Source organism: Tachysurus vachellii, chromosome 23 (genome assembly GCF_030014155.1).
Source record: "Tachysurus vachellii isolate PV-2020 chromosome 23, HZAU_Pvac_v1, whole genome shotgun sequence".
NCBI classification, from domain to species: domain Eukaryota; kingdom Metazoa; phylum Chordata; class Actinopteri; order Siluriformes; family Bagridae; genus Tachysurus; species Tachysurus vachellii.
The window spans coordinates 9533873-9550404 of record NC_083482.1 but is presented as its reverse complement, the minus strand read 5'-3'; the positions used below and the strand labels follow the sequence as shown (position 1 = coordinate 9550404).

At 39.3% G+C, this 16532-nt stretch overlaps 1 protein-coding gene across 1 annotated transcript in view; it reads right to left on the bottom strand.

The window, feature by feature from the left end:
* Positions 1 to 12595, bottom strand: part of si:ch211-186j3.6 (neural-cadherin) — a 240406-nt gene extending 227811 nt beyond the window's left edge. The window contains exon 1 of the mRNA XM_060858990.1: positions 11413 to 12595. Within this exon, the coding sequence (XP_060714973.1) occupies positions 11413 to 12403 (991 nt within the window). The 5' untranslated portion in view covers positions 12404 to 12595. The remainder of the gene's footprint in view (positions 1 to 11412) is intronic.
* Positions 12596 to 16532: the final 3937 nt, after the last annotated feature.

Below are 16532 nucleotides of genomic sequence, written 5' to 3'. Positions count from 1 at the left end.
AGGATACACCCTGGACGGAGTGCCAACCCATCGCAGGGCACACACACACTCTCATTCACTCACGCAATCACACACTACGGGAAATCTTTCCAGAGATACCAATCAACCTACCATGCATGTCTTTGGACTGGGGGAGGAAACCGGAGTACCCGGAGGAAACCCCTGAGGCATGGGGAGAACATGCAAACTCCACACACACACAAGGCGTTGGAATCGAACCCCCAATCCTGGAGGTGTGAGGCGAACGTGCTAACCACTAAGCCACCGTGCCCCCCCATTGCAATACTGTGATGTGCATTTAAAAAAAATCAGCAAAACCAATACAATTCACACAATTTTCATTATTTTCATGGCCAAGAATATGCTCACTTTTAAAGAAACGTAGAGCTACTCACAAAAAAATTTAAAAATCAGAGCCACCGACAGTAAAGTAAAGTATGAGGTAAGCTCTTAATATCAGTTTGATATTTGATAGTAATTGAAATATAAGTGTAACACAGCCTTAAATACAAATAAACAGCAAACAGAATAACACAGTCCAAATATCCAATTCTTTAAGACAGGCAAACGTCAAAACACAACAGGTCATAAAAAAAAATCCAAGGGTTGAAGACAATCCGTATATACAACTTATTCAGCTGCAGAATAACAAGACTTTGCAAAAAGTGAAAAGTTTCTATACGATAAAATGATCAGGTTGTGCTAAAGTTTGTAGGTTGTGTTTGAATTCTGTTGAGTGTGACCTCTGCTGGGTGGGAGGGGAAATAATCCAAGAATCATAATCATAGAAGGGATAAAAAGCGAAATAGTCAGAGTCCATATTCACTAATGAGGAATGGAAACTAATGACGAAGCCAAAATGTGGAATTATAAACTACATCAATAAATGAAAATCAGTCATGGACTTAATGATAATAACTCATGATGTCATTCATAGCCAAAAATCCAACATGGAAAGATTGGCTGTAGATTTTGGGTGGGAGGAATGGCACAATCGTAGCTCATGGATGTTGGAACAGATGGACATCACTTTCCTCCAAGTGTTACTCTGCTCCGGTGGCTTAGTGGTTAGCACGTTCGCCTCACACTTCCAGGGTTGGGGGTTCGATTCCCGCCTCCGCCTTGTGTGTGTGGAGTTTGCATGTTCTCCCCGTGCCTCGGGGGTTTCCTCCGGGTACTCCGGTTTCGTCCCCCAGTCCAAAGACATGCATGGTAGGTTGATTGGCATCTCTGGAAAAATTGTCCCTAGTGTGTGATTGCGTGAGTGAATGAGTGTGTGTATGTGCCCTGCGATGGCTTGGCACTCCGTCCAGGGTGTATCCTGCCTTGATGCCCGATGACGCCTGAGATAGGCACAGGCTCCCCGTGACCCGAGGTAGTTCGGATAAGCGGTAGAAGATGAATGAATGAATGAATGTTACTCTGCTCTGAGATAAGAAGTGCATAGAAGGACTAACACACAAACAGGTGAACACAGAGTGTTAACAAACCAATGACAGAACAGGGACAGAATCAGAAGTACAATAGAACCACGAGTTCATGGGGTACATCTCTATAGGAATAGTGAAGCAAAGTGAGAACTCATGACACCTTTTTCCAACACCTGCAAGCGAATACACAAATAAACAAAACTCAGTAATTTTATATTGATGAGATGCTGCAAGCTCTTTTTTTTTTGTTAGGTAATTTAGGTATACCTTATTCTTAAAAGTACATTATATCACAGATTGTTTTTCCTTTTGTAAAACTGCCATAGGGATGTGAGAGGGCTATACAGACAAGTACAGAAAAACAATCCGAGCGCAACGTTCTTAAATAGAGATGTGTAAAGAAAATGCCCAGTCACAATTAGTGCAAAGGCTTAATCCTTACAATCTGTATTTTTCTGACTCATTAACTACTCATTCAGTCCAGCTATTTCATTAGTTTTATACCAGTCATTATTGTCTAGAGTACTCATTAATCCATTAATCTACAGTAAGAGATTTATCCTGGCCAGGTCACAGTGGATCCATTGCTTATCCAGAAACACCCATAACACGATTCTTTACAGTCTTCCTTGAATCCCACACAGACACATACAGTACATACACAGTCATTTGCAACTTGAGGAAATTTAGAGTAGCTTGTCTACATGGTGGGAAGTTTTTATAGAGGTGGGAATAAACCAAAGAACCTGGAGAACATTCCATATAGACAGTAACCTGAGCTCAGGAACCTTGGAGATGTTTGGCTTTCCATAATGTGTGTTGAACAGTTTACCCACACAGCAAACTGTCAGTCACATAATGGCAGCAATATTCCATGCAGGGAAAATGCCAAGATGTTGTCTCTTTATAAAGATAAAACAGAGACGACAAAGAGAAAGATGGGCAGCGAGAGAGAGAAAAAGATGGATAGAGGAGACTTGTGGGGTGTGACTGTACGCTGGGACATATGCTGCATGGTGTTAGTGCTTCTGCTGGTGTGTCTATTCGTGCTACATTCAGTTTGAGTGGTTGTGAGTGAGAGTGTGTAAGTGGGAGCTGAAGCAAGTTTGCGTTACTGTGTGTGAGCATGTGTAATCGGCTCCATCTGTACATGTCCACATGACCCTTTCAGTCACAGAGTACACTTTAACGCTTTTGCTTTCCTGACAGAAGACCCTACCATATGCTTCCATAATTCTTTTGGCTCGTGCAAACCAGATTAACAGATTTGTGCCACTGATGCCTGTTCCGATGCCCTGGACAAATGCTGAGGTTTTAAAATGAAAGCTCTGATGCTCTGTGTCAGTAATCCTTTCTCTTGTTGAAAACTCCAGTGTCTGTTTTATCAAACGAGTGAGGCAGTCTGCTGCAGGGTGTCTGTAGCCTTCCAGGGTGATTGAAGGCTCTGTTGCTTGGACATATACTGGAGTCATGCAAATAAACACCTTTCACTCAGTGCTTTGACAGGTGCCACTGTGAGGTACTGGCAACCCATCACTCAGTGTCCCTTTAGATAACATGACAGAATGGTGCATTGACTGAGATAAAAAGACAGGAGTAAGATGGTTTAGGATATATAAATGATTACAATAGGGTCTTGAAGACAATGCCGGTGTAGTATTTACTGGACAGATATCTTATTATGACAGGCAAACTTTTCTCTCTCTCTCTCTCTCTCTCTCTCTCTCACACACAGTCTGACAATTCAATTCAGTTCCATTCAATTCAATTGCATTAATCTTTACTGGCATGACCGTGCACATGACCGTAACAGCAGTGCCAAATCATTACAGAAAGACAACAAATATTAACAAATATAATAATTATAAATTCAGTCAGTCAGACACTAGTGCACATTCTCTGATATCCTGAGGTTTTAAGCCTGAAACGTTTAAAATAAGTATGTGAGCCCCTGGTGTAGTGTCAGTGACTGCGACTAATTTTTAACACTTCATGAATATTTATGAATAAATCAAGAAAAAATGAAGTATTTCATATTATTCATTAAGAGTACTTTTATTATCCACTTTTTGCAAGATCCTTTATAGTAGTCTGCTGGATTCCATTCATTTGTGAAGGCAGTTTGATGTGCTTACAACAGGGTTCACTGAACAATTAAGGATACTTATCCTATTAAATTGGTTGTAAATTTTATTTCTCTGGACAAAAAAAATGGCTACATCTAACAATTAATGTCTTATTGTATACTTTCAGCAGGCTGCACACCTAAACAAATGTAACTTGACAGACTGTTAGTTGTTGGCCAGGCAATGGCTTGATAAACTCAAAAATGGTTGATGAACTCAACTGATGAACTCAACACTAACACTCTCATGTTCCAGGATGCCAGCTGGAGGGTGAATAGAGTCAAATCCCTGTACAATTTGTCTGACGTAGATAATGGAACCCTGTACCAGACCTCAAACCCATATAAAACCTGTGGGATTATTTAGAAAAGGAAGCATTTAAAACATCAAAATAAGTTTCACTCACAAAATTTTAGCTCAATTAAAATTGACAGAAACTTAAAATACCGTTGAAACTAGATGTGCAGGTATTCATTCATTCATTCATTCAGTCATTCATTCTCTACCGCTTATCCGAACTACCTCGGGTCACGAGGAGCCTGTCCCTATCTCAGGTATCATCAGGCATCAAGGCAGGATACACCCTGGACGGAGTGCCAACCCATCGCAGGGCGCACACACACTCTCATTCACTCACACAATCACACACTACGGACAATTTTTCCAGAGATGCCAATCAACCTACCATGCATGTCTTTGGACCGGGGGAGGAAACCGGAGTACCCGGAGGAAACCCCCCAGGCACGGGGAGAACATGCAAACTCCACACACACAAGGCGGAGGCGGGAATCGAACCCCCAACCCTGGAAGTGTGAGGCGAACGTGCTAACCACTAAGCCACCGTGCCCCCCAGATGTGCAGGTATGTGCACTGGAATTCAAATACTGAACCAGCTGCAATTAAGGTATTTTGAGACCCTGTTGGTTATACTCAGACAGACAGACAGACAGACAGACAGACAGACAGATAGATAGATAGATAGATAGATAGATAGATATATAGATAGATCCTACTAAGAAAACAAAGACTCACAAAGGCATGCACACATACACTGTATATTCACTATCGAAATGTTTTTTGTTTATTTCAGAATATATATACACTGGAGATCAAAATTAGAGAACAATTTATAAACAATTGAACAATTCTGAAATAATGTCATCTTCACTTCTCAACAGTTGAAGGAGTTTTTGTCCTGTCTATACCATGCTACCAGAACACCTTTTCCACAAAATAACTAAGGCATTTCAACAAAAACCATTATTTTGCAGAAAACACACTGATCGAAATTAGAGAACACTTTCAAATACCTCCCAGTAATTGGTGTTAATCTGGCACCTGGTGCTAATTTCCTTGATTATCTCACTCACTCATTCACTCACTCATTTTCTACCGCTTATCTAATCCTTGATTATCTGTCAACCCCTATTTAACTGGCAGCCTAACTTCCAGTTTCACTAACTCAAAGTGACTGAAAGCCTCCGGCAGCAGGTTGTCCAGATGAAGGCCAAAGGGATCGTTCCAAATCTGTGATTTCAAGAATATTGAATCTTTACAACATCACAAACTCATTCAAGTCCCCCAAGAAGGCTGGTCATCCACGGAAGACAAATACAAGAGAGGACAGGATACTGCGGAGGATCTCAATGGGCAATCGTTTCCACACTGCAGCTGGAATTGCTCACCAGTTCAGCGCTGAACAGGATAAGGATCTGTCTCGTCATACAGTGTCTCGAGGTTTAAGAGCATTTGGACTGAAAGCCTACTCTGCAGTGACCAAACCTCTCATTAGCAGAAAGAATTAAATGGCTAGACTAAGCTTTGCTGAGGAGCATGTTGTGTGGACAGAGGAGAACTGGTCCAAAGTTCACTTCAGTGATGAAAGCAAGTTTAATTTATTTGGGTCTGATGGGAAACATTATGTTCGGTGACAAACTGGAGAAAGACTGAACCCAAAGTGTGTGAAGAAGTCAGTGAAAAGTGGAGGAGGAAGTGTCATGGTTTGGGGCATGTTTTCTGCAGCAGGAGTTGGGCCTCTTATACAGGTACTGTACAGCTACATGGCAGAGTGAATGCAAATGTTTATCAGAACCTTCTTCAACAACATATAGTTCCTTCCCTGTGTTCATCACCCAATCAGCCCGCAGTGTTCATGCAGGACAACGCTCCATGTCACACAACAAATCAGGTAAAGCAGTTCCTTGAAACTGAAAACATTGAAATAATGACATGGCCTGCCCAGGGTCCTGATCTCAACCCAATAGAGAACCTCTGGTAGCATGGTATAGACAGGACAAAAACTCCTTCAACTGTTGAGCAGTGAAGATGACATTATTTCAGAATTGTTCAATTGTTTATAAATTGTTCTCTAATTTTGAGCTCCAGTGTGTGTGTGTGTGTGTGTGTGTGTATATATATATATATGTAGTTTGTGTGTATTTGAAGTGAGTCATGCACTGATTAGACCAATAATCCTTCCTTATTACTATTTTTTCCATTTTCGTGAGACAAAAATCTGAAACCATATTTGCACACAAGATGACTACATAAAGGTATATGCACTTATGTGAGTCTTGCATTTAGAAGTCAGGCCATAATGAACAGTAATAAGTCATGCTGAATAAATCACATACCCGTGTTCTCCTAGCCTATCACACTGTAACCTCTGTCAGGTAAGTAAACAGTACTGATGGGCATAATGACTCACTTACAGTTATTTATATTGTTCAAACCAAGCAAGATTTATCCTATTAAATAATGTACAGCTACAATTTTGACCCATTTTTATGGTTTCACACTGTCTCCATAACAACCTATGTTTACCACTAAAATTAGTTGCTTTGTATAATATACTGTATTATGATATCTGTCTACCAATCTTTACACTGCTTATCCTAATGCAGTGGTTATCCTAATAATCTTATCCACAAGCCAATCCTCATTCCAACTGAGCAGAAACCACACCTGATTCCACCTGTTTAATCAGTTGTTCTTGGCTTTTAAAAGACTCTGGTGTGGCTTCTGCTTGGTTGGAATGAAAACCTGCACCCACACCGGCCCTTTCCGAATAAGATTGGACACCGCTGTGCTAATGAGTAAGTCAACCTGGAGCTTATCCCAGGAGACTTGGGGCACAAGGCACGGAACAAAGCATGGACAGGATGCCAGTCTATCACAGGGCACAATCGCAAACTTACACTTACAAACCATTCACACACAATTTAAAGAATTTAGCCTAAAATCTATGTCTTTGGACTGAGGGGGAAAGCTAGTGTACCCAGGGGAATCCCCCAAGACACAGGGATAACATGCTAAACATACACACAGAGTGGATGCAGGAATCAAACCCCCCAAAATCTGGAGGTGTGAAGTAAACGTGCTAATCACTAAGCCACCATACCCCCGTTATAATATCATAAGCAAACATATTAGTTAGGGGGGGCACGGTGGCTTAGTGGTTAGCACGTTCGCCTCACACCTCCAGGGTTGGGGGTTCGATTCCTGCCTCCGCCTTGTGTGTGTGGAGTTTGCATGTTCTCCCCGTGCCTCGGGGGTTTCCTCCAGGTACTCCGGTTTCCTCCCCCGGTCCAAAGACATGCATGGTAGGCTGACTGGCATCTCTGGAAAATTATCCGTAGTGTGTGATTGCGTGAGTGAATGAGAGAGTGTGTGTGTGCCCTGTGATGGGTTGGCACTCCATCCAGGGTGTATCCTGCCTTGATGCCCAATGACGCCTGAGATAGGCACAGGCTCCCCGTGACCCGAGGTAGTTCGGTAGAAGATGAATGAATGAATGAACATATTAGTTTATTTCTACATAATATACATTACTATAGTATTGTGTATTATAATGGATCATGGTCATGTGTTGCAGGACTGCAGCTAGTTGACAAATACTACAACATGGCTACATTCTGGTGCAAATAAGAGAGATCATATTACTCCCTTTACTGGCCTTCAGCTCATTCCAGAATTCAACGTAACATTTATTGACCATGACACATTGCAAACATTATAGAAATCATGTGTCTAGACTAATATTTTTCATACAATCACTGACTATTCTTTGATCTTAGCTAACATAAATTGGTGATTAGCAGACCTTGGAAATGCTTTGTCTATGTCTAAAGATAGATAGAATATACACACTGTAAAAAAACTATAGCAAACATGTTATTTAAACCTAATTTATAAATTAAATGCAACGACTTTTAAAATATAGACTGGCTACAACCTCGTTACATTCACCCTGTAATTAAAACTGCTAATAGCATTCATTCCACAGAGCTGCTGGGTCTTGAATGTGACTCGTCAAAGGGTGTCAATTTACTTTACAGAACAGCAGCTCTGACAGTAGCGCTTGCTGCAAGGTTTGTGCATCTTTGAAATTTCTTTGAATTTTTTAGCGTAACAACCTACACAAGAATTCTCCACATGCAGAGAATAAAAAAAAGGTTTAAATTGTTGTCAGTTGTTGACTCTCCAGTGTCGGTGCTTTGTTACAGTCAGAGGTAAAGCTATAGTTTAAAGACATATGGCTTTCTGGATTCTCAGTACCATGGCAAATTACATTTTATTTGTCATGTTAACTTCAAGGAAGATAAAAACAGTGGCTGTTGCTATTTATAGCTGTTGTTACACAAATTATAACGGGAACTAACTTGTTTTTATGGAACATAATCAGCGCTAAATGTACGCATCGAAGAACAATCCAATTTACAGTATTTACAGTAGTTACAGTACAGTAGTTACGAGTTAAGAAATTCAGTTACCTTAAGAGTCAGGTAATCTATACAGATCACAAAACATCTTACAGAACCAGTGCTTGCTTTTGTGTGGAAACTTTGAAGTCAACCTGCCATGACTTTATTGAGTCGTTCCAAATGAACGATTAATTTACAAACTGCCATCTGACTGAGGCCCTTTCAGATACCAGACAGTAAAGCACTAATCTTCTCTTGAAGAAAATCAGCAGTTTCCTCCAGCTAACTGCACTGCCACACGAAATGAGAAACTGAATGAGATGGGATTACACAGCTAATGCTAGCAGATGAAGGAAGGTCAGGCCAAATCTTTCATTCTAAAAGGCATTAAACAATCTGACCAGGATGTCTGAGGGGCCTTCAGATCTACCTTTATACCAAAAGGAGTACTTGGAGAATGTTACAACAAAGTAAATAACACAAAAACAACTGCTGAAAAAAGAAAATACATCTGTATATAGCCATATTGATTCTATTATTATTATTATTATTATTATTATTATTATTATTATTTTCTTTTCTTTTCTTTTTTTAATAATTATTAAAGGTAGTATTTATTTGTTTGTTAGTTTATTTCTTCCTTTGTTGCTTTTAATTTATACTTATTTAAAGCTCTCTATCTCTCAATCAGATCTTATTTTAAAAAAATAAATAAAAAACTTGGTGAAATCAATCATTGAATATAAGTTTATTCACCATGTGTAATTATGAGTTGTGCACATACAAAACCTCTTTACTAGTCAACTGAGAGAAACAAGCAAGTCGTGATGTGTGAGGTGCCCAGTGCACTTTGTACTGTTCGATGCAGCGTCTTGTCTGAATTATTGACTGATGCTACTTAGCTAACACGCGCTGACTACAAGCTCAGACACTCAGACTACATGTTGCATTAGGCCCCGGGTCTGTCCCATTCCTACACGGATGAATGGATATGAATTTTATTGCTGTTTTGTGACACGACATGTCAACATGCCAGTGTTCAGCTGGCTATTAAGTAAGCAAGTGAGTAATTATTAACAAAAGGATGTACTTAATGGCTCCATCATTGCATCTTAAATTATGACTAGCAGAATGTACAAAAATGCTATCGATTATTCTACTTACAATACACGCAACAAGCTGATAATAACTTAGCAGCAGGGACACCCTGTGAAAATGGGCTAACATGGCTAGCTATCAAAGATTACAATATATCAGTATAATTTTCACAGTTTGCCCTCCACATCAGATATCATGTTAAAGGGTGCAACAGCACCACCACTGGATATAAGAAACAAACAATGACTAGTATGAAGAAGTGACAATGGGGCTGATTTCTTTCTGTCTCTGACTGTAGATTCCTGCTGCAAATCAGTACAAAAAAGTGTCAGGTGATTATACAGAATGAAACATTCTTTACAATTGATTTCTATTTGGTGGATATTTTTCAGCTTTTCGTGTTGACACCATCAGCAGAGAATCACACTTTATATACATTGCTAACATGTCTCATACTCTGTATATTGTGGTCTTTATTTATTTTTTGATGAAATGTATACTGTCATTATTTTATGTCTGTACTTTTGAGGGTCACCAACAGCCACTATCAAATTCCTCATATTGTGCCAAGGCTAACACTGGTTGTAATAAGTAGTCCTGAGAAATAAGTAATTAAATTTGTTCTTCATTAATCAATAATAATCAGTAATGAATTATAATTAGCTTGTGTTTGATGTTAATTAAATGACTCAATGATAGCCAATTATTTAACTCTAAGAAGTTATTATAATTTTAATTAAGGGAATATGGAGTCATTCTAGTTTAGTACAGTAATATAATATAAAACATTTTTGCTATGATACGATGCAAAAATTGAGATTAAGAGGAAAACAAATATGTAAAAAATGTTATCAAGGTACAATTTTACATATTCAGTACAAAATTTTAACATCAAATCAACTCTCTCCAGAAATTACATTTAAAAAATTTATTCCAAAATAAAAAGATATGATGCACAGATCTGATGTATTTACAGTTCCAAATCTGAACATAGTGAACATGGAAAGACTTTTAATCAGACAGAATAAAATTGTTGGAATTTGAACCTGACTTAAACATGCTGATTTGTCTTTTGCCTCCTCCTGTATGTTTTTCCTTTATTTTCTTCTTTTTTTTTTTCATTATTATTTTTACTTTCCTTTAAGCATCTGAAAACTTTTTACTGGAAGAGTTCTGTGAGTAAATTTGACAGTTCTTATATTAATAATTGATGACTTCCCTGATGTATTTTATGTTGTAATTTGAACTGACACATGCACATGAACAAAGCTTGTCTTGCAGCATGCTTCAACCACACCTCACTTATTTTTGCACAACTTAGGAACAGAAGCTTTGCAGCGACTCAGCCTGGGGCCTGTGGGGATGTCAGTACCGCATAGCTGATATTCAGAGCTCTGATATCATTATCAAATCGAAAATTGGATTTTGCAATAAATGGGATGTCTTCCTTATAGGAGGTTTTTTTTTTACCAAATGTATGAAGTTTAAGGGAATGTGAACCTACTGTACACTCCAGTGAACACAAATTAAAATCATCCCCAGCAGGTACAGAAGCTGCGTGACTTTATCTGATTTCCTCCCCTGCCTTATTTCCGTTCACAGGTCACAAGCTCTTAACTGTGAGTGTTAATTAACATGGCATGATGTATTACCCGTATTTCCTGTGAAACCCAAATATGTCGTGAAAACACACCACACTTTTGCACCTCTAAGATGAACCCTGTCAGTTTTCCCTTCACGCTCTGTCAACTCATGCTGGAAATATTGTAAGAAATCAGATCAAAATTACAACAATGCACTTAAACAAATAAATCAGAGCATAGAGGCGACTCCAGAAGAGGCCAAACATTTCCCACTGAACATAAATGAGGACCGGATTGATATATTCAAGTTTGTTTAAGTTGATTCAGCTGTGGAAGAGATTTAATTAAACACCAGGGAGTTCTCCGTGAACGTTCTGCGCATTAAAGGGGCAATGGGGAAAAACTGGCACACACAGGTTGTTAATAGAGATCTAGATTAGGGTAAAGGGACTCCGCTGAATGTGCGCTTTACCTCTTTTATCCTGCACTTTAACCGTAATCTCCACTACAGGTTCAGTCTCCCGGTCCAGGCTTCTCGAAATCACCAAATCCCCGCTTTCTCTGCTAACAGTGACTGGAGAGCTTTCCGTCTCAGGGTACAGCAGTTCAAAAGTAGCCGACTGAAACCGTAGCGGGTTCAGGTTCATGATTACAGAGCTGATGGCTGCGTCTTCAGACACACTCACGCTAACAGGCTCGCTGGGATCCAGAACGGCGCGAGACTTTCTCAGGAGTCGGGAGGATGGTGGGAACGCGGCCGGCCACTGGCGGGGACTGATCTCCACCTTCATGTGGCGACTTGTGCGCGACGGCCATCCACGATCTCTAGCAAAGACGCTGAACTTTATTGGCGACGCAAGACCGAGTATGGAGTCCACAAGGAGAACTTCACCCGTTTTGGGCACCACGTAGAAACTTCCGTTTCTCGGCAGCGCGTAATAGATTAGTTCAGCGTTCTTGCCGCTATCAGTATCCTCTGCTGCCACTTTGTAAATCACCGACCTGAGCGCGGTGGCATCATCTAGAGTTATTTTGACATCCGCGTGCCGAAAAGCTGGCTCGTGGTCGTTCGTGTCGAGAACGTCTACTCGCACGGACGCAACGCGCGACACGACGTGATCGGCCGAAGCGCAACTCGCGCAACACAGGCCCACATCCAGAACATACTCCGCGCGCTCTTCTCGGTCCAACACGGTGGCGGTTTTCAGCTGCACGTGTCCGCGTCCATGGTGCGAAAAAACACGAAAGTCATCGCTCCCGTCCCCGAGTAACTTCAGGTACGCGCCCGAGCCGGAGCACCAGCGCTGCGCGTCGATGCGCCTCCCCGGGATGCTGAGCCCGTTCACCCTCGAGCCCGGCGGGGAGTTTTCAAACACGTGCCCATGGAAAAACGGCGTCCGCTCGTCTGTCTTATTTCCCAAAACAAAAGTCATGCAGTAGGATATAAAAACAGCCCAAATCATGGTTTTATTTGCGGGGTCGTGTCGCGCTCTGCGGGCTCACGAAAAGGCGCTTAAAATGCCGAACATACTAAAAAATCCCAGTCAGAAATCATTCTAATAAACATTTCCATTGTGTCCCGTCCTCCAGTTATCCGTTATGATTCTGTCAGCACTCCGTTGGTGGAACTTTTGGCTTCAGCTGCGCGGTGCTCCGGTGGCGCTCTGCCTCACAGCCTCTTGTAGCGCGCGCGTGTAAAGCTGCTGAGTTTCGAGAGATCAGCACGCGTTACCGGACAGCGCAGAGACTCGAGCACAGGGGGCGGGGCTACAGAGACACAACGCGGGGAATCCTCTGGGAACAGCCGCTTACTTTAGATGTCTATAGATATATACTTTCAATATATACCGACTTCTGCTATACACTGAAAACACTTTTTTTTCTTGTAAGTGGAATTAAAATGAAAACTAATGTACACACATCTATCACACAACTTTACCTTTATAGATTTATCTATTTGAGGCATACATGTAAAGTAAAATATCTCTGAAATACATTAAATTTATGACACAATACAAAAAAGTCCACATTATGTCTGTTCTCCCGAATATTCTAGCTACTGTCTTTTCTCTCCGCCTCTCTATCTGTCTGTCTGGTTAATGACAAGACTGCGTTCTTTATAATAATAATAATAATAATAATAATAATAATAATAATAATAATAATAATAATAATAATAATAAATGATTATGTACACACACACACACACGCACACACAAACACACATTATATATATATATATATATATATATATATATATATATATATATATATATTTATATATATATATATATATATATATATATATATATATATATATATATATATATATAATGTAGTAGCAGTATTACTAAAACAGACGTATTATTATATGCTTTCTGTATTTTTTATTTCTCAACATACTTTCCTTCTCTTATACACGTAACCATTTAACTTGTTAAAAGCGGTAAAAAAAAAAAAAAGTTTATTTTCTTTCTTTCTTTTTTTTTTTTCGGAAACAAACACAGGTTATGACTGTTTAATCTAATGAGGTAAGTCTACAAGACCAATCACTTGGTAAAACCAAGTCAAAATAAGAACACTCCAGGCTCTGAAACAAACCTAAAGAAATCAAAAACATCTTCAGCTTAAATGATATGTATCAACAAGAGGAAATTATTTGTTTCTCATCAGTGTAATGAACTCAGTCCGACAGACGACATACAACACATCTGCAAACCTTCTGCAAACCTTCTGCAAAGCTGAAAGAATGGAGCCAGTTAATGTGATGACATGAAAGTCTGCCGACATTAGTCTTTTTCCATGCTTGGGGAACTGGAATGGGTTATGCATTGCAACATGCAGCATCAGTTTCAGTAAACATTAATTTATATTCCTCCAGCAGTCACCCTCCCCAATGCCCCCAGTGCTCATTGACCTCCATTTGTGTTATCTTGGACACAACTTTTGCCTATTTTCTCTGGCTTTCGACAAGATCTATGTTTTTACTAATATAATATTTGCAGGAAAAATATCTAAAAGTTGGCAGATGATTTCAAGGACTGATTTGCATATTGATTAAATCACTGTGATCATTTGCATATCAGATGTGTCATTTCTTGACAATTATGATATAATAGAATAAAGTTTTCTCATAATAGACAATAATAGGTATTTATTTCCACATTTAAACCCACATATACCTAGATTCATACCTACATATTTATATAGTGCTAAAATAACATTTATAACAAGAACAACAAGACATGGACAAACAAAGAGCAAACAAAGCTGTCATATTAAATCGTTGAAATAAAGAAGAATGATGTTTTTGGTAAGAAATCATTACAATCATTACAACAAATAAATATTTCACCACAATGACAACATGTCCACACATGCCCACGTACACAATGGAAGATCAATGCTTTGAAATGGTCTAGTCAGCTCCCAGATCTAAACCTGTAGAGTTTTCTGTACAGGGCTGTGCACATGTTTTAAAAGCATATTAAAACACACAACATGCCGAGCCTTGAGGCAGACACATTATGACAGCAGACCACCACTTCAGTTTACACTCATATCAGCCAAGAACCAGAAGCCAAGGCTACTGTGTGTACCATATCTGTACAGCTGAAGACTGGAAAAACAGTACCTGTTCATTTCCCTGTCTTCAAATTCACTCTCTCACTCACTCACTCACTCACGCACTCATTTTCTACCGCTTATTTCGGGTCACGGGGAGCCTGTGCCTATCTCAGGCGTCATTAGGCATCAAGGCAGGATTCACCCTGGACAGAGTGCCGACCAATCGCAGGGCACACACACACTCTCATTCACTCACTCTCAATCACACACTACGGACAATTTTCCAGAGATGCCAATCAACCTACCATCAGAGGTGGGTAGTAACGAGTTACATTTACTCCGTTACATTTACTTGAGTAAGTTTTTGAAAAAAATTATACTTCTAGGAGTAGTTTTAAATCACTATACTTTTTACTTTTACTTGAGTAGATTTGTGAAGAAGAAACTGTACTCTTACTCCGCTACATTAGGCTACAATGATCTCGTTACTTTTCTTTTTACCTCTTTGGTATTCTACGCATCAATTTTAATGTTTTATTTTGACAGATAGAGAAACTTCCGCTAAGGCTCTACCACGTGACTGTTTCACCAATCAAACGTAGTTTTGTCGAGTTCAGCTGTTTCGAGTTTTTTTATGTGCTCAACTTTACTCAGCGCCGCAAGAGCCGACAAACAGATGACGTCAGACGTGTCGTTTCTTGTAGCGCCGAACACACATGTTTAAAGGGATAGTTCACTAAAAATGAAAATTCTGTCATCGTTTACTCACTCTCATGTTGTTACAAACCTGTATAAATTTCTTTGTTCTGATGAATATGAAGGAAGATATTTTGAGAAACAAAAACAGCTTTGCAACCAGAAGCTTTAGCTTACATGAAACTAAGGAAAGTACTAGAGGCTTCCTGAAATTAATTAAAGGAGTAGAGATGTATTTCATTATTATTGCCCTTTCATCAAGGCATCAAATGTGCAACAATCACAACACAAAAGAAATGAAATGTGTGTGTGTGTTTCCTTCTGTTCTGTCACTGGAGACACACACACAGTTTATGAGAATTTATGGGCTGCCTCGTTCTAGTTCTGCCTGGTAAAAAAGTATAAAGGTTTGGAAATTTGTGTTACTTGTGCATATTTATTTATTTTTTTTTTATTATTTTATTTGTTAAGTACTTGAGTTTACCTGAATTATTTTAATTTAAGCTATTTTGTAATTAATTTAAATTTATTTTATTGACTGGATGAGCCATAAATTGCCTAAAGATTATTTTGTATTTTTGTCTGTCTGATTGTTGTCGTGTTAAAAAATAAATCAGACGTTACTCAACAGTTACTCGGTACTTGAGTAGTTTTTTCACCAAGTACCTTTTTACTCTTATTCAAGTAATTATTTGGATGTCTACTTTTTACTTTTACTTGAGTCATATTATTCTGAAGTAACAGTACTTTTACTTGAGTACAATTTTGGCTACTCTACCCACCTCTGCCTACCATGCATGTCTTTGGACCGGGGGAGGAAACCGGAGTACCCGGAGGAAACCCCGAGGCACGGGGAGAACATGCAAACTCCACACACACAAGGTGGAGGCGGGAATCGAACCCCAAACCTTGGAGGTGTGAGGCGAACGTGCTAACCACTAAGCCACTGTGTCCCCTCTTCAAATTCAAATATTTTAAATTAAATATTTTGTATTTAGTATTAAAATAGTGAAATGTATGACTGTGTATGAATTGGGATTTTTCATGAATAGTTTTTATCTAAAAAAAAATAGTTTTTATATTTAATGGTTACAACAAAGCAGCAGTTACTAGTTATAACTTTTGAAAAAAATACACGAACTAGTAGAAATAGTGGAAAACCCTTTTATGAGCAAGCATAGTAGTGTGTATATATGCTGTGTGTGTGTGTGTGTGTGTGTGTGTGGTGTGTGTGTGTGTGTGTACTGTATGTGTGTGTATGTGTGTTTATATATAAGGTGAGAGGTTTGTTCTGCTAAGCATTTTTAGTCCTCTGGTGGGAGTCCAGGG